General features: G+C 34.9%; 1 protein-coding gene across 8 annotated transcripts; it reads right to left on the bottom strand.

The window, feature by feature from the left end:
- Positions 1-330: 330 nt before the first annotated feature.
- On the bottom strand, positions 331-24313 carry LOC131079034 (uncharacterized). 8 transcript variants are annotated; one of them, XM_058016905.2, is made up of 15 exons: positions 23348-24312; positions 23145-23241; positions 22923-23040; positions 22183-22788; positions 21792-21900; positions 20080-20146; positions 19779-19862; positions 17999-18115; positions 13412-13855; positions 11825-12246; positions 11085-11184; positions 9553-9612; positions 9348-9431; positions 6554-6691; positions 331-1617 (listed from the first exon to the last, which is right to left on the bottom strand). In XM_058016905.2, the coding sequence occupies exons 5-15, from the start codon at positions 21887-21889 to the stop codon at positions 1294-1296; spliced, it is 1938 nt and encodes a 645-aa protein (XP_057872888.2). In that variant the 5' UTR covers positions 21890-21900; positions 22183-22788; positions 22923-23040; positions 23145-23241; positions 23348-24312; the 3' UTR covers positions 331-1293. The 8 variants fall into 8 exon arrangements, with proteins under 8 accessions (XP_057872888.2, XP_057872883.2, XP_057872886.2 ...); XM_058016900.2 differs by having other exon boundaries at positions 23145-23347; positions 23501-24312; XM_058016903.2 differs by having other exon boundaries at positions 23145-23456; positions 23582-24312.
- Between the last annotated feature and the right edge of the window lie 2339 nt (positions 24314-26652).

Here is a 26652-nt window from a genome sequence, read left to right as displayed (position 1 = left end):
ATCCTTATTCACATAAACACCTTATTTTATAAATGACACTTATATAAGATAGTTATAATATTTTATATAAAGCAAAAAAAATATTTATTACATGTTAATGAATACGTTTGAGTTTTTATTATCATTCTTAAGTTCTCATGTGTTCATGTAAGGTTCATCTTAACAAATATTTGCTCATTCCTTATTTTACATATGAAATAATTAAAACTAAATCCATAACCCAAATACTGTACCAACAATAGGATCTGGCCTAACAATTGACCCCTCTTTCTCAAAGGATGTGAACGTGAAACATGAAATGAACTTGAAACAAGACATCCATTGATGCCATTGATGTAGAAATGTGAAACGTGAGATGCCCATTAATGCAAAGAAAATACTCCAGAAATTAGATATATTCAATGGTTGCGGTCGAACCCAATGAAATTACACCTTTCAAAAACTTCCAGTCTTCCTTTAGCAGTTGATAATATAAAAAAGGAGCCTCCAGTTCAGACTATTCAACAAAAGGAATGCATTCCACAAAATCGCTGAACCCGCGTTTGATTTTTCTTACTGAAATTGCATGATGGCTGTGTAGCCTTTGGTAATATATTAACTTTCCAGTATCTTAAAAATTTGTACAAAAACTAAAAGGACTATATTTTATTAATAATATGTAAAATTATGCATTCCAATGTTCAAATTTGTGATTATTTGATCATTTCAATGAAAGCGAAGATACTTACAACTTATATGGGGCACAATGGTACATTTGTATATTATCAATATGAAGTGGAATCAAAACCATATCCATGTTTTCACTGTTTTGTCATGGTCTACAGCCATTGCCATGACTAATAGCGTTCCCTGTAAGTGGAAGTGCAAAAAACAGAGTGCTCCGACGTCTTCCCTCCGCATTTCCCTGTTCTGGCCATGTAAAAACACATCTGAATTGAAAATTTGCTTTCACATTCTTTAAACTGATACACATTGATTTTTTCCTCCATTCCATAAACAACCTTGGCACATTCTAAGACTAGTCCCTCAGAGTACAGCCACCTTATACAATTTGAAATTTTGGTTGTTATGATACACCTAAGAACACAACCTGCAAATCAATCCTCTGAAGGTCAGTGGTCGAAGTAGAATGTAGAATCAAACACATTTTCCCACTTCATTACCACTGCATATAACACTAGTGGGAAGTAAGGCTGCCTCCAATTCCTGACATCAGTAACGGCTCCAAGTCAAACAAAAAATCTCATGAATAGCTGAAACATCACTGTCCTCTTAACCTCCTAGCCTTTCATGTCATGAAAGAAGAGGCGGGGTCCATTTTGCCAACTCTCTGGAAAATATGTATCTGAAGTTGAAATTGTAAGGCAACCATTCAATGCTCTTATGAGGCTTGTTTAGAGAACACTTCCTGAAATCAGCACGTTGAGTTTCTGGTAAACACCGACACACAATATCCAAAAGGCTGGATAAACTTAGAGATGAATCATGAGCAAAGCCCTCTAAAAGTTTTGGCAGCATAACTTTGCCCGCCTTGCTAACACCAACACTTGCATGAATGTACTCTTCTTTTGCAGCTTCAAGCTCTTGGTAGATGTTCTTTGCTGTGTAAACACGTACCTATAGCATGAAACATGATGTAAGTAAATTGGAAGAATCTCAAACAAAGATGTTTCGGCAACAAATGTTAAAAACTAACACCCAATGATCCAGATCCAGGTAAGGCGACACTGTAAAATATTCAATCAGACCATGCTTTACTTTTCCCTGTAAGATGAAAGTACAAAGTTTTCGTTATGCAAAATTAAGTTGTCGCAATACTTAAAGCCTGCCAAGACTATCTACAGTTATGTCATATATAAGGAACCTTTTTAAGACTTCCATTTGCAAATTCACTAGACTAATATCACACTTGGCAGGGAATCTCTCAAGACTTCTACAAATCCCAAATTCTATAGCATCCTGCTTCAGAGGGAAAATAAAGTTTCGCCACAGAATAATTTAAGAATTTAGCTTATTTATTCTCAGCTCTATGAAGCTGCTTACAAATTTTGCTTTTGACATGACAACTGTGTAACTCATTGAAAAGCGTGCATTGGTCAAGCAATGGCTGACAACAAATTCTATTTAAACTAGACAAATCCAGGAACAACAAAATGTTTTCACTAGATTTGGCCATAGAAACATACTTACAGAGTGAGATGTGTGTATAACACTTTTTGAAAAACTTTCTTCTCTAATATCAATGATCAACTGCTAGTTTGACCTTGCGTAGGGGTGTTCTCTAAAATTTCTGGACATGTTCAAGTCAGATATTTTCCAAGGCAAACTTTATTATTTTATTTCTGATCTGACAGACTCAACTTCTCATCATTGCAGGAATGCAAAATGCATAGGGTTAAATTAGCCTTTTAGAGGAACATTTGTAATTCTACAAATGCACTACCTCATCTATACAACTAAATTTACTTAAATAATTTTCATGCGGAAGAGAGTTTGAAATAGTATGGATGTAGAATCAAAAATTGCTTGGTCGAAAACCCAGATTCAATTTTTTCACACAGTAAAATAGCATGTTCTTTTTAATAAATATACTTGAATAAATTTTGTGGTAAAAAAGTGTGGAAAAGGGTCTGGAATCAATAAGTCAAATTTTTGCACCCATGACACTCAGCTATACCCTAAATCTAAGTTACCAGTTCGGCTACAGGTACGGATACGGATATGCGTACAGATTCGTGGGTACGACAAAATTTTTTTCCCTTCATACAGGTACAGGTACTTCCATACACACACACACATATGTATACATATATTATATATATGTTCAAACATCAAAATTAAAAAATACAAACTGTATCAGTGTAGAACTATAAGAAGAGTGATACTCATAAATCCATAATTGCCAATAAATAGAACATTTTGATAGCTCATTCATAATTTGCAAAAATGAAAATACTCAAGTCTAAAAATGTCATTACACAATGAAAATTCAAATTATAATCGATTTTAATATTCATTTTCTTCAGCAGAAGCATCAAGGTCAATCACAATCAATTGGATTGCCATTACTACTAGCTGTGCCAAGTGTAGAAGCTGGTTCAATTTCATTTTTCAAACATTTGACAAAATGCCAAATCATTAACAACATAAGGAAAGTGATTTCACAAAACATAAGCAAACAGCTGCTACATATGCATAATGTAAATCAACTGAAAGCAATCTCAGTAATGCTGATATAAAGTTTACTAACCCCGTGTTCATAGGTATAGCTCACAAATGCAACTGAAATGATATTTAATTGCTTGCTTGCTGGCATATTCTGATAAAAAATGCTGTCACAAAGTTATGAGAGTGAAACTGAGTTTTTAATTTATGAAATTAAGCTTGGGTACAGCCCTTGGTACTTCCTGGGTGCTTGGGTTCTTTGTGGGTCCTTAAAAGAACACACAGAGAACCCAGGCACCCAGGAAGAACCCAAGCCGTACCCGACCCAAATTGTACCCATACCAGGACCCGGGCTAAAACAGAAGAACCTGGTATCTGAGCCCTAAATGATAGAATTAAAGTTTGTTCTCAACGTTGTGAATTGGCAAGTTCTCTAGACAAATATCCATTGTTTTTTGCATTGATGTACTTAGTCAAAACTAGTTGGCCTTATAATAGCATTTCCCTATGTGTTTCCAGATTCAAATAACTGAATGCTTTCCCTAAAACCATTTCAATATTCTGGTCTAACAAAATCTTGACCAAATGACTATTCATTCTTCATTCAGTAAATTAACAGATTAATTAACTGGAATTCAAAACTTTCAACTTGAAAAGATTTGCCCTGCAAAATCAGGACCAATCAGAATCTCAGGGTGTCAAAAGTTTCATAACCCAGCTGTTCCACCAGCTTTGCTTGACATTGCTTATGGCTATAAGTTCAAATACAAATTAAGGAAGGTAACATAAAAGATCATGAAAAATAAGAGATATTAGCATGCAGTTAGCTTCGGCAAGTGTTGGCAACTCCTGTCGTGGAAATTTCATTTTTTATTGCCTTGCTGTTTCACTGGGACAAATTGCAAGTATCAGGATAAACATTTCAAGAGGCCAACAAAGCCCTCACATTAAGAAACATATTTCTGACATACAAAAAATGCAAGTAAATAAATATCGCTCTGACTTCAACTCACACGGAGCTTGCTTCCTTCACAAGAGTGCTGCCTAACACCCAACCCAAAGCCACTTTTCCACATTTAAAAATAAGTATTTTTTTCAAAAACATTAACCAATACTATTCATATTGTGCCTAGAAAAAAGCATACTACTATCTGTGCATGCCCAGTCAAGTTGCCGTAGGTTTTTGGGTGGAAGCAAATGGGTCTGGAAAAACTCTGAATCCTATCAGTTTGGGATGAAGCTCTTTCTCCAGTTCTGAACCGACCAATACAGAATAAGACTCTTAAGGCTGTTCAAGAAAGGCATTCCAGAAGGGGGTTCTTTATGAAGATGGCCATTAAGCTTCAACTGGAATTGAGTCATTGAATCTTCCAATTGAGTAGATTGCTCACTGAACATTTTCCCGGTTGCTTCTGGTAGAGGTCCCTGTCCCTACAGTCAGGTGGTTTGCTGACACTCGGCCATCATCCTTCTACATCAAACAAGTGCTTAAGTGTCCTAATATAGTGATCAAATGCTCTATATATTATATACCATAGTCCACAAACTCAGATGAATCAGATTTGGCAGGCCAAAAATTTCCAACTCGGCAACTTAAAACACTACTAAAATTTCTTTACAAAAAAACAGTGCGAAATATAGTTAAAAATGTATCAAATGGTGTTCCTCTGCTGTTAGGCACGTGCCATTCAATGTAATTTGCAAATTTGTGTTTCAGAAATTTACCCACACCCTGTATAGTGTGCACCTTTGTTCTCCGAATCCACTTCTACTTACAAAAATCTGACTTTCCACTGCTGAGCACATACCTATATTAAACAAGGCACATTTTCATTTTGAAATGACATTTCTATGCACAGAGGTGCACATCCAATTGTGTTCTTGTAGATTTGATAAACTAAAACTCATCTTTTCCCTGGTCCTGCATGTGCTCCACCATTTACCTGTGACTTGGAGTTAAATTATGTTTTTTGGTGCCCTAAGAGACATGACTATGTGCATTTTGGCATCCTGCTGACAGCGTACACAGAATTTTCACGTCTGTAAAACCCAAATGTAGGGTTTAAAAGGCTAAAAACCATGTATTCACAAGTTTTACACTCAGATTTGCCAAGTACTCACACAACTTCAGGCATAATACTCCATGAGATCCTTCTATGGCCAAGTCAAGAGTTGAACTTGGAAAAACTCATTTCTGAAGAAAAAATTTCTAGAACTCATCAATTAGCAGAGTAATCTGCCAGTTTGCAAACTATGGACTATACATAACATGTTTGATGCTGCTTCTGGATTAGACTGTGAGTTTTTTTATCAACAATTCGGATCACACTCCATGATCCATCATCAATTTGTCTTGGCTCTCTATTATCCTGATGATGGATCGTGGAGTGTGATCCAAAACGTTGATCAAAAAACTCAGTCTAATCCAAAAACAGCAACAAACAAATTATGGATTGTGGAAATCTTATGTAATTAATATACATAACATGACAGTAAAGACACATCTTACCATCATTTATGTATATAGTACACAATCAATATTCCTATGAACTTTAAGTTGAAGAGTGAGTGCGAACAAACAATTCAACTAACAGAAGAGGTTGAGAAGCTTTAGGCTCTCGACGTTTAGATTGAGGAACTCATCCAATGTAGAAGGATGAGGGGTGAACTACACAATTGACAGAAGAGATCAATATAATTATATAATGAACTAATTCTTTTAAGTACTTTGAGGTTTCTTTTCACCTTAAGTGTAAAGTAGCTCTTAATAATTCTTGTGGAAAAATCACTGGTTCTTTTCATAATCATGCATTTACTCTGTTAGAAACCGTTGAGCATCAAGCTACCAGCTCTCTAGTTGAAAAGGTGGGGCATTAATTATTTATTAAAAGTAATTTTACTGACAAAAGCGGGAGAGTTATGATCTATGAAACAGAAATTTTTGTTCTACTCGCCACTTTTCTGTGAACTGGATCTACCATCAATCTTAACCAAGCAGTAATTATTTATGATCTACACTGCAAACAATTTCTTCCTTCCTTTATTTTTCAAATTTACTTCTTACTTGAAATGTTCAACTTCCACACCCATTATAATCTCCTCAGTAGAAAAGCAACAATCTCAACCCAACATCCATCATAGCACAAAATTAAATTGTATCTCTCTTTAAAGCGGCAGAATCAACAGTATCAGTGAAGCATTATGGGCTAGAATATAAACGGTAAACCGTAACAATAATATCAACCACCACGAAACTCCTCCAAATAATTCAGCTCAATGTGTATATGGTAAGCTCATGCAGTACATACAAACATACTAATGATAATATATAAAAAAAAGTAAACCATAGCATTCAATTATAAGGCCCAGTTGCATTTCATGAGCATACCGCAGGATCTGAATGCCCCCCACAGCAAAGAGCAAAGCACACAAGAGGTTCTGAATGGTTGAGAGTGCATGCTTGTCGCTCATCTCCTGCTCTGAACTTCATCCCAGCTGAAAGTAGTGTCTGCAATGTCTGCAACCACTGTACATACCAAAGAGCAACCAATTAAGGACTAGAATGCTAAGATAGTTTTTGCAAAGGCTAACAACTATAGGCATACCATGTACTTTTTAAAATCTCTTAGTAATCAGTACTTCATCATGTTGTGATAAAACTAATTATCATTACGTTGTATATGCCTTTGATAGAAAAAATTTCACAAGAACTTTTAACATTCTAAGACTTGCACTGTCACTGTGAAGTACCTTAAAGGTCCACATGATACTTTATTTTAGGCATAAACTTTTTAAATGTTGCTGGAAATCTCTTCAGTGTTTATTGCACTGATGTATATAGTTATGTTCCTTAGTTTGGATGCCAAAGTCAATAGAAGCTCGTAAAGCAACTTCATTTACAATCACAAAGTAATTGTTAAAAGAAAAATTGTCCATTTAACTTCTATCATATCTTGATAGAAGCCATCAATTAAAGAAATTCTTGATAAATGTGAATGCCTTCCAACCATGTGTCATGCAAAGTATTTTCAAGTAAAACCCATGTTGCCAAGGACTTGCATTATTTGATCAATCATGTATCCTCTCAAGTATTTTCAAATCTGCCACAAGGCCTCACAAGACCAAGAATCTGTTTAGAAGGCTAAAGAGTAAGAACAAACTCAATAATCAGTAGAAACACCAAAAAACTCAGTAACAACTTGCCAAAGAGTCAGCTATACGATAGTGCCACATCTGACTTGAACTAGTTGTGAAATTGCATAGTTAGAAAAGGTAAGTTTAATAACTATTGCAAAATTTGGCACTAAATTCTGCAAAAAGATCCTACCAAAGATGAGGAAGATCAGGTTTACTTGCAATTTGGTCCATACTTACCTACATGATCATGTTTTCTTTTCCAAAGAAACATGTATCAGTGTCCGCTTTAATACTGATAAGTGATAACTAAGAGGAAAACTCCCAACTTCCTTGGTGCACTTATTAGTACCATCAGTGTCCCCTCCGACATTGATATCTAAGAGGAAAACTCTCAACTTCCTCGGTGCACTTATTAGTACCATACCTATCAGTTCAGAAGACTTGTCGGGTCCTTTCTCAATTGATTGATTCTAGAGAAATCATTTCTCAATCAATAAAAATTGTGTTCAACAGATAAAATTTCAACCAACATGCCTTCTTTTCAGATCTAATAAATGCATCCAAAATAAGAAGACACTTCTAAGTCAAGGGATAGGTTTTCAAATATATGTGGCATAAAATGTACCTTACAACCAAATGACATTATGTGTTTTGAAGTTTTCAATTTTGACCTGAATAAAGTGTCATGACAGGAAACATAGATCAAACATTCGTCCACCATTGTAAATACTAACAAGATTATTAGCAGACAAAATAACCTCAGGATTAAGTAAGAAAATATATTACAAGAATCTCTTTTACTTTGTTCCCTCAAAAAGACTAGAATGGTGACAGGCATGAAATCTGAGAGGCCTAGTACTTCTTTGAGATATTTTATATGGTTTGCTATCTAAGTGCTCAACATTCCGACAAGGATCACATCATGAACACAAGAGGTTATAAACTTCTATCGTTAGTTGAACTCGAGCAAATTAATGTCCCATGTTGATATAAGTTAATGTTAGTAACTTGCTCTACATTACTAATTGCTCTAAGTTTATGTAAGTACCATAGAAACCATGACTCACTTGCAACATTATATACTAAACTTAAAAACAGCAATCTTCTTTCCTTCAAAACTCTCAATAAAATTTCCCTTCAATTTAATCTATTCAACACAATGTATACCACATTTTCTGATCATATACCTAATTAGATTTGCATTATCTAAATCACTATTAGCACTTAACCTGTAATACAACATAACAATTCAATAATATTCCTATAAAAATATCTGAAAGCCCCTACTTTAAATTGGACATAACATTTCATAAACTTCCATTGCATTCTCAAGAAAAAATACCGATGACAAGAATTTCCATTTTTCAATTTCATAAGCTATGTATAGAAGTAAAGAAGTGAGTTACTAATAAGCATGGCACAAACACATTTCCTTCTGAGTTCAAATCACAAAAGCATATTATCAGCTGATAAAACCATATTTTCACATTTTGTTCCATATATAAAATTATATATTAATCTCTGTGCAATGTAATCTGGGATGCAGCATGTATTATTAATTTATTATTCCAAATGCCCACCTATGTGGTATATAATGTGATCAGATATAGCGTTCAACTGCTTTCATAAAAGGTCAAGACTCAAAATCTATAGATTGTGGATTGAAGGAAAGCCATTACATTTACAATGGAGCATGAGTATTACAATATTGCATAAGGGTATCATTGGCACAATGCAATAAAAAGTTTTTCATGAGATCAATATACCTTAAAATTCTAAAAAGAAAATAAAAAAATAATTCATCGATGTCCAAAAGTGAAAGTGTACAATACTACAAAGGAAAAAGACCACCTAGAGGCTAAAGTACACAAAAAAGAGACTAATTAAATTTATAACAGTAATGCATAATAAAATACTAAATTCACAATCCAAAAAAGTAATGAACAATTGCTGGAAAACACAAGCTATAACAAGTTGAAGTGACAATTCATAAAAAAAAAAAGCATTTGTTACAGATAAAAACCTCACAAATGAAGGTAGCTCACCTGTGAAGGACGATGCAAGCGGCATCCTAGGATGCTCTCTATGATATGTGCATTTATAGAATGACCTCCCACTTTGTATGCAGCCTAGAGAAAACATTGAGTCAAAACACACTTTTAAAAAATTGCAGCAGGCAACAAATTCTTGACTAACCTACGATTATAGTAAAAACACAATCTGCTTTAATAACAGAAAGGATTCAATCACCTTTAATAGTAATTGTGCTCTTTTCAAATGATTGCGAGGTATTCCATAAGCCAAATAAGCCTACAAAATACGATACAATTTTAAATAAACATTAGTTCCACTAATTAAAGAACCACACAATAAACCCAAATAATATAAGCAATTCTCTTCCTAAAATTAAAACATCTATCTAAACACACCTGATTGGAAACATGATAGGTTGATAATTAGACATATTCATTGTTGGTGAAATTTTTTAAACTAGTAGTTGTTAGTTAGTTACTATGAGGGTCATGGCAAGTTTTAAGAGTTCAATTTGAATTCGGATTTTTGTTTTGCATCAGAGTCTCCAATAAGTAAAGTTTGGTTAAAAAATATGTTATTCTTTATAAACCACAATGATGCATCTTTCATGATTGTATTCGGTATCGTGATTATTAATAAGAAGTCAAATTCTTATTTGAATTATTCAGTATTTGGCCTCTTACATGCCCCTTTGGAGGAGGTAAGTTATAATCATCCTTGTATGGTAAAGAGTCCAATGAAATACTTTTGCAACGTGTTAACTTCCAACATGCAATGTAGCCTTTCTAGAAATATGGTATCTTTGTTCTTTGTGAAGTAGTGGTGATTTTGCAGCATATTAAATCATGTGTTTTTTTCCATTCCTTCCCAAAAGATAACTTTTGAAAGTCAAGACATAAATTAAATAGTTATATCAATATCTCAACAGCTTTCCAAAATTCAAAGGAATATTCAGATTAATACAGGTAACCCGTTGCTTATTTTCACCAATTTATTGGTTTATCTACAAACCATATCCAGAAGCTTACACAATAAAGAAAGGAATGCTAGTGGCTTGAGGTAAATTTCCCAAGTTGATTGTGGAATCTAATTCTAAAGTTATGCTTCCAAAAATTAGCAAGCTACCATCTCAACTATCTAAAAGTGACCATTTAATATTACTATAAATGAGATTGAGTTTTCATTTTTGCTGACTTTCAGGGAACTGTGGCCTTGGATACTAACCAAAAGGGACTTATTCAATGGAAGAATATTCACAAAATCTCCTTCAATTTTCCTTTCACTCTGAACAGCATCTTAAGCATGATACCCAGGTTAATATGGGACAATTTATTATGGATTAAGTATGGGGCAACAAGATATGAAAAATATCTTCTTTAAGGATCTTTTGGTAATTTTAATTCTGATTTTGCCTATGGTTATCAATATTTCTCACAGAAGTTCTAATCTTAGCATATTTGCAAGTTTTAATAGCCTTGTTTTGGATACCAGCAGTTCAAGCATTTTGGCAATTCTGCAATTAGTATAACACCAGCCATGGCCTGATTCAAATTGCAGACAATTATCAGTCACGACTCTATGTAATCCTTTTTTATTAATACAAGCACACCATAGGAATGTGTTGCTAGAAAGAGATTTTTTTCCAAAGCTTTTACTTCACATTTCAATTTTAACTAGAACGACCAAAATGTGTGGTAGAATAAAAGGATAACATTTAAAGTGAGAGAATAGAAAGAATGAAATCTCACATGCATCATTAGAGCATTGTAAATATTGATCCAAAAAGCAAGCTTCTCTTCATGTTTAAGCCCTTTAAGATCAACCTTTTCCAACCGCCGAACATAGGACCTACAAACAAAATCTATTAAAAATTAATGCTTATAAAAAGCTTCAGAGAGAAAGAATCCAACCTGTACCCAACATTGATGGTTGTGGTCATATTTTAAGGCCTTGAGCATGAAATGACTTTCTAAACATTTATATTCTTTCCATGAGTGCAAAACATACAAATACAGCACAATTAAATTTTGACCTTATTCCATTTGAAATAAATGTTCTGTAGAAAAAATCAATTACCAGTTAACACCCATAAAAAAAGTTTATACTACATGGCATCCATATTTATGACAATTTCTGTCCAATGTTGATGCTCATGACCATCATCATATTTTAGGATCCCAAGCATGAACTGACTTTTGTTGTCAAATGTATGTGTTTTCCATGAATGTTCAAATTCAAAACAATGAAATACAATTTGAATTTATCTTTAATAATTAATACAGAAAAGGCAGGGATTATTGGCAGGATCTTACCCACCACGGTAACAAGAAGTAAAAGGTAAATATAGTATTTTTAGCTCACCCAGACAGCAAGTAAACTCGACCTATAAGGTTCCTAGTGTGAAGGATAACTCAATTGTTGTATATTATACTGTGTGTGTGGAATGAAGTACCATCTTAAGGTTTCCTTTTTGTAAATAAATACTCACTTGAAAGTGTGAAGCATCCTAGCTGCATAACTTAAGCGATCATTGTCCACACAAATCCAAGGTACTTCTACCATTGAAGCATATGCTCCTACACCTTTTTTTGTACGCTTGACTTGGAAAGGATCGGTCAGCTTTATATCACATTGATCAACCAACTTTGCATCACACTGCCCATCATTCTTGCCACTCGGGCTCCAAGCCTCACATTGATCCCGTGGGGAAAATGTGCTTGATGAAGACAAAGATGAAGTTGGAGAGCTTGAGAAACCTATATTTGGCAGAGGAGGTTCAGCAAGTTTACAATAGATTGCGGCCATACAATGTACCAGATCTTCAGAAAGCCTATTAGGTGATTCATCAACATGGTTTGCAATACTAGTCCCCAAATGATCAGCAAGACGGGCCACACGACCCTCAAGTTCCTGCATATGCAAAGTAAAATGATTATTATAAGTTGAAAAGTAACACACCCACCACCATTCATTGAATGGCAATTTGATTAAAGCAACATTGAAATAAAATTGCTATTTTGTGCAATCAAAAGCCAAATAGAATATGATACTATTTCACTTTCTTATTTCTTATTGCTGCTATATAACATAAACGACCAACTCATGCAAAACGTAATATTTAGGTTCTAAAGTTGTGGAAACATAAAAGCCTTTAAATATAATATAGAATCTTATAGATTTTTCTACATAGTTACACAATTGGATCAGATGCATTGGGAAAATTACAAAATAATCGTAAAAGATAATATCCACCCAACCCAAGAGAAATTGAGTGTTGGGACCAAACCACACCTAGGACTCTTCCCAAACTTGATAACTTTGTCACAAACCATGCTACATTCTTGAACTGTCAAATTCTGCTAAAGAAGCAATTTTCAATTTTCCCAGTTTAAAAAATATATATATAAAGCAAGTCTATTCTTGCAGATAATTCAGCACCAAAGCAACCATGATTCCCTGAAATCCTTAGTTTGCCACTTTTTATTCTGATGAAAGGAAACAATGGCATACAACATAACAAACAGATAAAAAAAACAAAATTGCCTGCATAGCCACATTGAAATCTTTTTGACATACTAAAGAAACTTGAAAGTTAATTTACAATATACAAAGTTGTATTGTTGATACAAACCAATACCTAAAAAGCATTCCATTTTTCTGCCAGACCTGGTAAGTCCTTTAATATTTCGAGGCCTTACATCATCATATCATAAAGTGGCTGAACATAAAAGCCAAAACCTGATAACAAGAGTAATGCCATAATAACTCTCTTTTCCGTTTCATTATGACGCTTTGACAATCAAAACTTCCTGTAAATACTGCAGCACAAGGAGTCTCTCTTTTATATAGGGCAGATCTTGTATTTAATAGCTGCAAATACTTTAGCTTGCAACAGAGTAAATACTGTTTGCACAGGCAAGCTTATTTCTAGAGTCTTCTATATATCTTGTTTTTGAGAGAAAAATATGAAAAGCTTTATGGATGCAAAGCCATGGAACTATTTGATGAAAATTTCATTAATATCTCTTTTTGGAATAGTGTGACAAAACTAAATAACTTTAAAATAGAAATTTACCTGTGCCAAGCATAGAGGTTGTGAGTGAGAGCTGCGTTCCAGACCAGATTGTGGTGAATTATACAAAGGAGGGGAAAATTTCACTGCTGAACTTGTAGAAGAAAGAGATGAATGACTGCGTTGAACTAGAAAATCTGAGTGCATTTGTCTACTCAACCCACCTGCCAGCTGCTGCAAGGAACTAGTAGAACTCTGGGACAGGGACGATTGGCTACGCTGAACCAGATTACTACTCTGCTTTAGCAAGCTTAGGAATCCATTGGTTGGTTGCAATGGACCGGAATAACTTTTTTGACTAGAATAATCTTCTTGAGAGATTGATGTTGAAGGATTATTTGAAACATTATGTTCAAAGACTTTACGATAGAGCAAAAGAAGATGTTGTTCAAGGCGTTGCACTTCAGACTCTAGTTCTGCAATCTCCCTGATCATTTCTTCAGTTTGCTGCATTACAGGATCCACATGACAAAAGTATCAATCCTGAGGAAAAAATATTGATTCGAAGCAAAAACAAAGTAATTAGTACAATATCAGACTATCAGTAAAATTTTGGTTGAACCATCTCAAATCTTTGTTAAGGATGGTTAGTAGTTCAAAAACTACCACTCAAGGTCCAAAGAGACAAAACAGGAAACTCCATTTAACAAAAGTGATAAAGCAAAGTTCAAATGAAAGTCCCAAATGATTAAGGCTAAAAATCCACTTTGCAATAACTCAATAAACAAAACAGGAAACTCCATTTAACAAAAGTGATAAAGCAAAGTTCAAATGAAAGTCCCAAATGATTAAGGCTAAAAATCCACAGAAGTATTTATTGTTGTATCATCTTGAACAGAAAGCACACGCAATTATTGCATAAATATGTAGAAAATGGCCAAGGTTTTCTCTGTACATCAAAGTTCAAGATGATATTGACCAGTAATCCTTGCGTGTAGAGAAATAAAACACTTGGCAAATATTCTAGCTGTGAATGAAATACAATTTGCATTTATATTGGATTAAAGGCTAAAATCACCTTGACGGGCAGCTTACTAGTAACTTAGCAACCATACTCTACCAAAGGAAACAACCACAAGTAACTTGCAAACCAAAATCTGATAGTACTTACGGCTTCTATAAAGGCAAATTACCAACCAAATCATTTCTTGACAAATCACAGAATGCAAGAAAATTATATGCATCATAGACAGAATGTTTGGATCCAAGTGCAGCAGAAGCAGCCTCTGACAAGAAGATTGAAAAGAAAATTTTCCAAGGGCACTATTTAAGCAGACAAATAGAATTCCTCAACATAGATTATTGCATTTCTACTCGTTGCAGAGAAAAGAGCAAAGAATGAAACCTTAAGTGCTAAGGATATATACTAATGCAGAATCCATCGGTCCTTGACATGTATAATAAAATGCAAACATAATAACTACAAATGCGTATTTTACTAAGAGATGCAACTATACACTTGGCGAGAAAATACATATACTTGCACAAATCACTTCCTTGTGATAGTTATTATTTATGCATTCTAGAGGGCATCACTGCGTGCCACATAGATCACTGAAAAGACTACTCGAAACAGAAACCTTGCAAAAATTGCTGTTGTGTAAGACATCACTGAATATGGAATCGAAGCTCGGGATAATTATTAGAGTGATTAAAAATTCATATGCAAGCTACCTCAGCATATTTATTACAGAGTGATTAAAAATTCATATGCTAGTTACCTAAGGCATAAAAATAGAAGAGGGTCTGTCATGATATATAAACATGAACAACTAGTAACATTTTGATTGAATAAATGGTTAGCAATTGATGAGTTCAATTTATAAGGCTCTGATCCATTTTTGGATCCATTTCTATTTAAGAAAATAAAAAATATAAGTATCAAATGAAGAGGAAGAGATACAAAATTTATTCAGAATTATCAAAAGATTTATATTATGTTTTGTACCAGATATTCAGGAATTCATAACGCAATTGTGCATTGAAGAAGTAACTTAATGAATTCTGAAACTTTAGAAGCCTTAGATGCAAAACCAATTGAGTTTTGGGAGCCTTCATGCTCAGAGATTTGGTTTCCTGACATAATCCATGCATACATATTACATATCTAATGTTTCTCTGTCATGACAGAGACTGAATTGAGTAAACGAAAGATGGTCCTTGAAAGAATTTTGGGCCACCCAGAAATCAAACTCAGGAGATCTATGACTGCCTTGGTGAGTCTCATAACTCTGGTCCAAAATTCCAAAATCTTAGATACAAAAGATAACTATAATAAGCATTAAAGAAGATTGCATAACAAGGAGATTGGGAATTCAGATTGCATAGATGTGAATGCTTACTTTTTCAAAGTTGCAGAAGAACCAAAACCTTTGACTCAAAGAAATGACTGATTATGAAGTCTTTGAACTTCAGAATCTGAGCATTCTGAATGTAATGAGACACTGAACATGATTTGCATTGTGCACTGCAACCCAAAGATATCTACTTAACTAAAAATATTCAAATGGACCCTGACACAAAATTCTACATGCTCAGGACATGGGGAAAATGAAAATGATAAACAGATCAATGAATGACTATGTTATTTTGCATTCAAAAACTTCAAGAAGCCGGATGGTGTCAGCAACTCTAGAGCCTGGAAGAGTAACAACTTAAAAGCATTAGGGAGCAAAGGCTCTCTGAGTAGCCATGCTCTAAACAAATTGTGAAGAACAATTTAATCAGTATTCGAAGATCTAAAATGGCAAACAACATTTTTGTTTTATATTGATAATCGTTTACAAATATCCTGCTATACAAGCATCAACATGAAACCAATACAAGTTCTTGCAAGCACAACAATCAGATTAATACCAGCTCCTTTCAAGCAACCACACTAGAACACACCTATGGAAGACCAAGCATCAGAACTTAGAAATCTTTTTATTTATAAACCACCTCAACGCTAAAAGCCAATTATGGAAAACCAAGAGTCACAACTTAGAATTCCATATTAGATATCCCATTGGGATTTGAACTTGGGTCTCCACAATGAGAACTCAATGCTTAAACCAATTAAGCTCAACATCTTGGACTATGAGAACTCAATGCTTTATCTAACTATGTAAGACTAGGAGTCACCAAGGGTACACAGGGACACATCCCTGGGGGTTTTAGCCCCTATCCCTGCTCAAGGGACATTTCAGGGACAGTGGATGTTTTGGGGATGTTTCCAAGGCATCCCAAAAAAAAAAATTTACAAGCAAAATGACCCCAATCAGCAGGGATGTCTCGGAAACGTGTTGGGGACAGCCAGCCATCCCCTTTTTCTAGTGCTCAAAAAACACCCAGCTTTAAAAATTGTATATATTTTTAAATGATGTTTGTGGCCCCATGCCCCTCTAACCCTAATATGACTAAACATAACACTCCATAAGTAGCATTTGACTTCATTTTTACATGAAAAAAAAGTTTGCAGCCAAGTTAGAAAGACAAAGCAGCAGGGTTTGAAGGTGCTTTTGGAAAAACCAGCATCGATTAGAGGCAGCCATCCTACTTTCCATCATTATGTTTTACAGTTTTTGACATTTAAGACTTTGTCAAATTGACATTTTTAATGCAAACTTGTAGCCTTTGGGCGTTTTGGTGTATGGAGTATTACTATTTTTCAATTTTATATCATATGCACATTGACATGAATTATGGAAGCAATCAAATATTAATTTGTTCAACTCTCATGTAAACTCTATTGTTGTGTTTTAAGGATTCTATAATGTATATGTCAATATGATGAATGATTTATCAATGTCATCATATGAATATTTGAAATTTCATTTATAAAACATCACAGCTTATGATAGATTCTGAAGATACCAAGTTTGAATGAATTAAGTTAAAAACAGGAGAATGCTGTGGCATTATGCCTGCCAAGACTTTAAAATTGAAAACCAGAAGTTTTCAGACCAATATTGAACAGCAAACCAGATAGAGTGGCAGAGGCCATTGGATGTGAACATATGGTCAAGACTCAGTCCCACTATGAATCTGTTACATGAAAAAGTTTTCTGTGGTCAAGAAGCAACCTAATTAAAAATTGGTAACAGCATATTTAAGGGTTTTTTGACAGCCTTCATTGAAGTCAGACAATGCTTTTAACCATCCTTATCATACTCGTAATTTCATGGATTAATAAAAAATTGTATACTTTCTTCTCTGCTAGAATTTCTCCAGAAAATATTGTACTCTATCTGTTATCATGAATTGCGATTACATTTGCTTATTTCTTCCTTTGAAGATTCGTGACTCTGTCATTAATTTAAAAGCCAGTGAGACAAGACAGTGAAGGCTTATAGATGAAAAAATGTTTTACTCAATTGATACAAAGAATTAGCGGTTACTAAATAATCAGGAAATCTAATTTAGTAATTTTCAGTAACACAGATCAAGTTCTTAACCCTACCATAACTATAAACAATTTCTTAGCCTAAAACTGTTTGAAAGAAGAGAAGAGTCATACACCAGCAACACATAAAAGCCGGCCATAAGATCTGTAAATTCCCATATTTCTTATCAGTGACAGAAACACATACTTAAAGCAAAATAAGATACCTTGGGAATATAGCGTCCATTTTCTGAATTATCAATAGTTGAGACTTGACCCAAGGCATTCTCCAAAGCCTCCCTCACTGCCAACTGACCCTGCAACTTCATCTCAAGCAGGGCAACCTGCAACAAGCCAGTTTAATAAACAAAAGTTCCTTGTTGAATTGAGCTTCCAATGTATCACTTCAATGTATAAAACCAAATAATTCTCCAGCAGTATTCAAGTTCCTTGCCAGTCAAATTAATGTTCTCAAAAACCATAAATCAACTTTAAATGTTGGAAAAAGGGTCAATATTCTGTAGCTAGAGTTGGACACTGGAGACCTTAGAACATAGCTTAAACATATTTGATATTTGTTTTCACCTACAACTCAAATGCCATACATAAAATAGAAAAGAATGAAAATGCATGGGATAGAGAATTGTATGTTCACGTCAATGATTAATTAAACAACAGTTGGTAAATGGAGACAACTCAATCGATGCCATCTGTTGTGCATCAGTGTATGGCTCCTACAATTCACAACACAGTGCAAACAATTTCTTTGGTACAAGGGAAGATTAAATTTAAAAATGAATAGAAAACTCAAAAAACAGTTTCCAAATAAATACATAATAACTTAGGCTCATCACTGACATAGAAGTTGATGTATTTATAAGGTTTAATGAGGCCATGTAAGGGCTAATTGAACCTAATTCTAAGTAGATAAATGTACAAACATCTACAACGACCAGCTTAAAATCTTGAAATGCAAACTTATTATATATAACAGAGGCATCATTAATGGCATTTCAACAATTAGAGACATCAAATTATTTTCTCATCTGGTTCGCTTTTTCAATTTGCCAAGTAATGAGAAATAGATAACATTTTTAAGCATCATATAAACAGAAACAGCATGTGCAACCTTATCAGACACCTTTCAAATAGAGAGGAAAGCTCAAAATATATAATCTTTTCTGTCGATAACCTAGCATACAATCTTTAGAAGTATTCCAGTTGGTACTACTTATGTGTTCAAGAAATATTTTCTCAAACAATGGAAGAGTTGCCCTAATTCTCCTGACAGCCTTCAACCCATCAATCAAGTGCCTAAAAATGAAAGTTGACCTAGACTACAAACTTAAAGGTGATCAAGCAGTTCACAATAGTTCACAACTCATTGTTCTCCCCCTCTTTCAGGGTATAAATGCCCTGACATCAAAACAGTAGTGCTCAAACTAATCCTAGAAGTAGCTGAGAGCATAAATCTGCTCCTTCAGGAAAGGACTCCGAAAGCCCACCCTCTCATCAATCAAGGGCATAAATACAGGCCCTCAAACTATCAGTCGCATGCTTAAAGATAGTTGCATTTAAGTTCGCATTTGCTTGCAAAAATTGACATCTTCCCTATTTATCAAGTGCCTAAATATCCTGGGCCTAGCAGCCGAGAGCTCTCCCAGTGATCAGGCCCTTTTGTCACCCAAGTACCTAAAGGTCCTCTCTTGTTGGCAAGTGCCTATATGAATGGAAAATGATATAACTTAACCTCATAAGACTGTCTAAGAAACAAATTACAATTCAAGCTGTGCTTTGGAAAAATCAAAACCATTATTGACAAGGGACCCTTGCCATGCATACCTCATATAAATCATCTTGAAGGACACCAATTGTGCCAAATACATAATGAATCTTTTTAAATTGCTCATATCACTTATTTAAATGAGATTTGCTCCACTTAAATTCCATAAATATTGAGAACTAAAATAAATTTATTCAATGAAAAAAACTTCCTAATAAACTCACATCTTTTTCCAAAGAGGTCTGCCGATCCTTTCGAGAAGCATTCCTTTTTGTAATATCAATACTTCTTTTCATCCTTTTCCAACCCTGAAATGTATGCAAATCAAATAACACATCAAAATATGCTCAACTAAAAATGTTTCCAGGCCAATATATGTTCCCTGTGTTCTGAAATTCTGTATCTCGGTCAAAAGCAAGTAATTAACACAGCTAAAAAATAGTTTTCCAAACAACCCCCCGATATTTTCAGTGTGGTCCTTCAATGACCCATACAGTTCTGTGCAGCCAGACAATACATTCTTACCGCTTTTATATTATGAAATGCTTGAGGTGATACATCCCAGTGATCAGCTTCATTTTCTGGAGCGCTGCTACAGTAACATAATATTAAACCCCATGAATCAACTGTGCATATACTAAATCAACATGATAATTACGAACCACATTGTATCCATTGTCATAAAACTCTCCAGAAATCAACAACTCAGTTTACTAATCATTAAAAATCTAATATCAAGAATGAGTACACACTTCAAAAATAATGTCAATTTCCTTTTAAATGTGTTAGGCAAATACCATTCTATAATTACAGGCAAACAGATACAAGAAATGAAAGAAGAATATGCGTCTGAGTCACCATCCCCAAGCAAACTCACTGAGATGGACACCTAACTAAGAAAACAATAACAAAAATCAAATAACGTGAAATATTTTCGAACAGGTGAAACAAAATATTTGCTATGGCATACAGGAATCTGGAAGATATTTAGCCTCCTAATAAACTTTTCAATTACGACTTCTAAAGCAGAGCACATATTTTACACTAATGTTTTGGCATTTAACAAATCACGCACTTAGTACAAGAAACCCACGTATAAACTCAGTTACATTGCACGCGGAGAAAATCCCAAAGATGTATTAATATCTCCGATATGAGTTTTTAACCTAAGGATGGTGTTAGAAACATTTAATAGTGTACATTTCACTATTTCAGGGCCATTGCTCACCGAACACACAAATTCTAGAGGGGTTTATATTGACTTAATCTTGTTGCCACGGGACTATAATTTGCCTGCTCATAGCTAGACATTTCCTCGGCTGAGTGTTGTGAGTTAAAAAATGTTTTAGGACCTGCTTTCATGTAAATTAATTAATTTAATTAGTTACGACTTATCTCATCCATCTCTGCTACGTCGTTTATAAAAAATCCAGCCATAATACCAGGTGACTCTCGGCCTAGTCATGATTCATAGCCCATGGTCCCTAGGCATGTTTAACCGTCTGGGTCTTATTTAGCAATGCCCGGTTTCGTAGGTATATGTCTGGCTCCTCTGTTATGCAATCCAACTTCTTGCCGTATACAGTTACATCCACACAAAATATGTTCATACCTTAAGATTTAAATCTAGGCTGGACCAAATAAGTCAGTACCTTGAGAGTTGCTGCAAGACTTCCAAAGGAGAAGAATTCTTGAAAAAATTTACGATAGAGGATCCATTCTTCTAAAGGAAGCTACTGTTTCGCCAGGGAACTTGTGCAGAATAAGCCACTTAAAACTTCTCAGCAATGTGCTTATGTTAGTTTGTCGTCCGCTAGAACTTCGGTGTTGTGGACACTACTAAATTTTCAGTTGATTATTCCTAGTGGAGAGACGTTTGATCTATCGGGAGGGCTTGCATTTATAACTAGTTCATTACAATACCAGACAATTTACGCACTCAAGAATCGGTAAGGAAACATATAAAGGGTCTTGATTTTAGGTTAAGATAAAAACTGCTAGCTCTTCTAGCTAAAATAGTAAGTCTCAGTTCTTCCGAAGAAAAGGCCTGGTTGAAAAGTGACTTGATTGCAAATGCAGCCATATGGTAGTATCCCCGACGTAAGTCTCTTGCATTCACAGACAAAAGAACACATTACTAAGCCTTAATATCTGCCATTGCTATTCCAGAGGATGTGCAAATTCCAAATGCTTGAAAAGTTTTTTAACAGCGGACGATCAATTCGCAGCTTTAATACCTGTGAGAGCGGCCGTGGCTTCCGCGTGGAGGCTTTGCTGGGGTCTCGAAATGCTCCCTCTTTCCAACAGATGTCTCCTCCTCTGTTTTGCACTCCATCCTTCTTCTCACTATACATTCAGAAATTTCCATGAAACCACAAATTCTACCTCCCTAAAAAAAAAATATTATGAACTATTGAAATTAAAAATAAAAAATTATAAGTCATCCCCTCCTCTGCACCATCCAAATATAGGAAATGCACACTTTATTTAATATTAAACATGTTTATTGCCGCCAATCCCGTTGCTCTTATCGTCTCTAATACCAAATCGGTGCAGGTTATCCCCTAAATTTCGTTGCGCAGATAACAGAATAACAAAGAAATTAAAAGGTCAAATGAGCTTACTCACATTGTGACCGCAATTTTGTTAGGGATTCTACTCACTTACAACTCATTCTGCAAATAAGCCAAATTTTAATATATCTTCCAATGGCGCGAATAGAGCATTCCAGCGCAAACAAACAGGGGAAAAATTGTTGAGCGGAATATAAATTTGTTCTCTTTTCTAAATTTGCTCAGACGCTTCCATTCCATCATCCTTATCTACCGCCCTCCGTATGCCATCACATAAAGCAAATACTTTTCTGTTTTCCTCCCACATCGAGTCAAATGACAGTAATCTACCATTGACTTAAATCGGAGGAGCCCGAAACTACAGCAACAAAATATTTACGGTGAATAGCGTGTGTAAAAAAGTGAGCGCATAACGAGGAGAGCAAAAATATTGCGCTCTCGCTTGCTACTGACATTAATTACGATTTCTTTAATTCAAAATTTTGTTTCTTAATCGAGGCCTGGGGCCTCCTCTGGCGCCGTCTTTTGGCGGGCACCCCTGACAGGCCATCAATGCTCTGCTAAATACATTACAGATAATCTTCCGCTAGATAATTTATTGAAGTAGGCGGACTAGATAGCCGTTCCGCTGTTTTGGCGGAGATCCCATAAATTATCTATTCTGTTAAAATACAACATTGTGAAACCCCATGTGAGAGGCCTGCCGCTATAATCCAATAGCTTTCTGTTGCTTTAGTTGATTCTTCCATTTACTTATTCTAAATCCCAGATTAAGGTGTAGGATTTAAATTGTACCATTTCCTCTGACATATTTGAGTAAACGTTTGTCAAAATCTTTAGCATTTGCCTCGGTTACGGGAGACAAACTGCTCCCAAATTTTTCCCATCACTGAAACTCCGCACATGTCCATGTCTGCATATTTGACGCGCACGTCAGCAAGCGTGACCTCTTCTGTGCAAAATAATAGTAAACAAATTAATGAATTAATGTGGTTCAGTTCAGCGCAAGGCATTTACCGTAACAGCTAACAGAGCTTGACAAATCAGCATCTGAGACCTCTGACGGACTTCACAGTTCACGACGTCGCTGGCAAAAAATTTCAAACTGAAAAGTCTGCACGGAAGCCGCGCAATTTCTCTTAGCCGTCGGCAAAATTGCAAATTCGGTCACAAAGTCCCGGGCCTTAAATCTAACAGTCTGTGGCCCCTTATTTAGTTACCTGCAAACAGTAATGAGCTGAGCTAGGGTAAAACAAGTACAACAATTATTTTACCACCAATTTGATAGGTACTAGTCCTTGTCCGCGGTCTATTCGACTACGTAAATTTCTGGTACGAATCATAAAATACACTCATTTTAACAGTCACGTTACATTTAGGTCGGCCATTAAAATGATGTGCTTCCTTCATCTCTTTCCTTTTAGGTGAATTGAAAGGAACATGAAACACCTAACCTCGGAATCTTTTCCGCAAGAGACAAAAGAAAGAGATGGTTAAAACATTCCTGTCCTTAAGTCTACTTCTACCCGCTCCAATTGCAATAGACCTGCAGAGATGAGGACAGCATAAAGAATTTAACAGAGATTTCCGTGGAACAACAAAAATACTATCGTAATCTCACTGTTTGGAAACTTTTGTTAAATCTTTGGCACTAGACCAGGTTTAAATACAAATTAAGCTCTGTTTTTTCTTTAATCTGTACAACAACAGTGTCCAAATAATTTTTTAAAAAATGCATTTCCACAAAGTGACAAGGGGAAATTCAAAGAAAAACGGATACTGCGAACTTATTCCCTTTCGTATCGCCATTATCGCCACCATCATTGATTTTGGCGTTTTCGCAAATTTATATTCACACCTAATGGCAATGAAAATCGTAGTTTAAGTATACACTTTATGGGCGATTTCTGCCATTGGACCACAGAATTCCATTAAACATTGATTGAGTTGAGTGCGAATCTTGAATGATGCTCTCCTGTCATTTTTACTACAGGAAAATCAAAAAAGTATGTAACGCGTCAATGGCCATGCACTAGATTTCTTAATCATGACAACAAAAGTTCAAAAAGCATTGAAATTCCATGCAAATGATTATGAATCAGTCTCAGTCTCAATTAAATATGACTGCAAGATGAGCAGCTTTTATAATTTCAACACTCTTTTGCAATATTAAATAGGCGAGTAGTCAATAACACCGTGCTGTAAAAGTGGACGGAAATGAGGGACACTAACAACAAATTTATAAGAATTTATGTCGTCAATTTGTTGAGAGCCTCCAGATATGGTAGTCTTGCCTTGGGCATATGCCAAAAGAGGTGTTTACATAAAAGCATGTATTTCTAGTGTACCTTCACAAAGGTTACTCGCTAGATTAAAAGTACCTCCATATCCATCTTGACTACTTACATTTATTATCAAAAAATTAAATGTAATGGATGGGTATACACGAAGTCACCAATGACTTTTTTTAAGAGCAATCTTGTTAAGGTACATCTTGTACTCGTGGTTATATCTATCTAATGAAATGATTTTTGAGTTTTTTGTTAAAACATTACACGTATTTTCCAAAACAAGAGATCTCCAACCTCACCAAGTCTCCATACATCCATGAGCACATAATCGATAAATCCATGCTAAAATTCTAAATGCAACATAGCACTAACATGAAACTCCAATCAAAAGATCATTGTACTCAATACCAAGAGAACTAACTACACCATCGTCAAAGTTCCCATTGCACGTCTACAAAATCTAGGAACACATCATGATCTAGCATCTTCTCCTGGAAGATCATATGCTCCAATGAACATGTCATGCTCCTTTTAACACCATCATGTCAAAACTCTAATGCTTAATCAAGAGTCCACTATAACATAATACTAAACCATTCTCTCAATACTAAACCATCATGTCAAAACTCTAATGCTTAATCAAGAGTCCACTATAACATAATACTAAACCATTCTCTCAATTAAGGATCATCTATGAAAATGGACAAGTCAAAAACTTACATCTTGACCAAAGAGTCCTAGAGTCTTTTGTGGCTAACTAAGATGTCAACATCACTAAACACATTAATATTAGAATCCTCTAACAATGGAACTCCAGATGTCAAAGTACTCTCATTGTATACAAGAATTATAATCCAAAAGGAGCTTTTCTCATGACACCCACAACCATTATAGAATCATCCATCACCAAGTGACGAAAATGTACATCATTGTCAAAGCTCCCACTAAACTATGATATTGACTATCCATGGCATCGTGATAAACATCTCGTAAATGAAGATCACTCATGGCTCCAACATAATCAAAGAATTGAATTGCAATACTAGTATCTCCAAAGAATAAGTAGAACCAAAATCTCCAAGCCAAGAAGATAAACATGCTACAAGTCTTAATAACTAATTATCCATTTACTTTGATCATCCATCCTCTCAGCCCAATGCAACATAGCAATACATAAATGATCACACAAAAGGCTAATTGACTAAATATGTATAAATACTAAAAATATCTATAGATATAGATAGTCCACATCTAATTCATACCACTATTATCAATGGGTGGATCCAACCCATACAACTACATAATTCATAGATCCAAAACAATGAAACATGCAAACTCATCATCACAATAGTAACTTGTAAACTGAGATAACAAATAAAATAACATGAAGTCTCAAGACTCAAACATCATGTATCAACTCCAAATTTATTTTTCCAAATAAATCCACAAGTAACTATAGTCAAGAAACTCATCAAGAAAGTACTACAAAAATGATTATTGACTAATCACATATCAGCATCCCCATGGGATTCATAATCTAAAAAATAGTATATCCACAAGTCTACATAACCACAAGTTTTAGTTAACCATGTAAAACCTATGAAACCATCCATGTCATGGATATACATGCAAATCCAAATCCACTTGTCATTTGGAGGACTTGCAATTTTGAAAATCATCAAAATATTTAAACCATAATAATGCAATATCGTAGATAAGTGTAACTATAAGTTTTGAATAGAAAACCTATAAAAACCCTCAAATCCAATCAACATGTAATTACAACCAACTTGTAGGAAGAAGAGGTTGTCCAAGAAATCGAAGCCACCAAATAGGAAAACTTCCCAACCATCACCATGTACATGCATATAGAGGAGCTAGGTTTTTCCAAGAAATCGCATGTCATTTAATGACCAACTTCATAGCTTGTGTGCATTTGGAGCCATTAAAATAATGTTTTCCAATGTCAAGGATTAAAACCACGCACCTAACAAAAGCACATCAAACCATAGTCAAGACAACCCAAGTTTCTCCATGTGACCAAGGAGCTAAGAACAAACAACAACATTAACACTTTGTTTCTTGTGACCATAAAATAAAATAGCAGATCCACCATACTATCAAATAGGGGCTCTAGATCAATTATATTATACTACATGCAACAACATGACCAACTCCATAATACTCCACCTTGTCCATCATTTGAATGTATGTTTTACCTTGAAAAATAAGAT

Source organism: Cryptomeria japonica, chromosome 4 (genome assembly GCF_030272615.1).
Source record: "Cryptomeria japonica chromosome 4, Sugi_1.0, whole genome shotgun sequence".
Taxonomy (NCBI): domain Eukaryota; kingdom Viridiplantae; phylum Streptophyta; class Pinopsida; order Cupressales; family Cupressaceae; genus Cryptomeria; species Cryptomeria japonica.
This window is presented reverse-complemented; position numbering and strand designations above follow the sequence as displayed.

Coding starts and splice junctions, on each gene's coding strand:
- LOC131079034 (XM_058016908.2), bottom strand. CDS start 21,889: ATGGAGTGCAAAACAGAGGAGGAGACATCTGTTGGAAAGAGGGAGCAT. Junction 19,863..20,079: donor CATTTCATAATATAAAAGCG/GTAAGAATGTAT, acceptor CATACATTTCAG/GGTTGGAAAAGGATGAAAAG. Junction 9,432..9,552: donor GAGCACAATTACTATTAAAG/GTGATTGAATCC, acceptor TGTTTTCTCTAG/GCTGCATACAAAGTGGGAGG.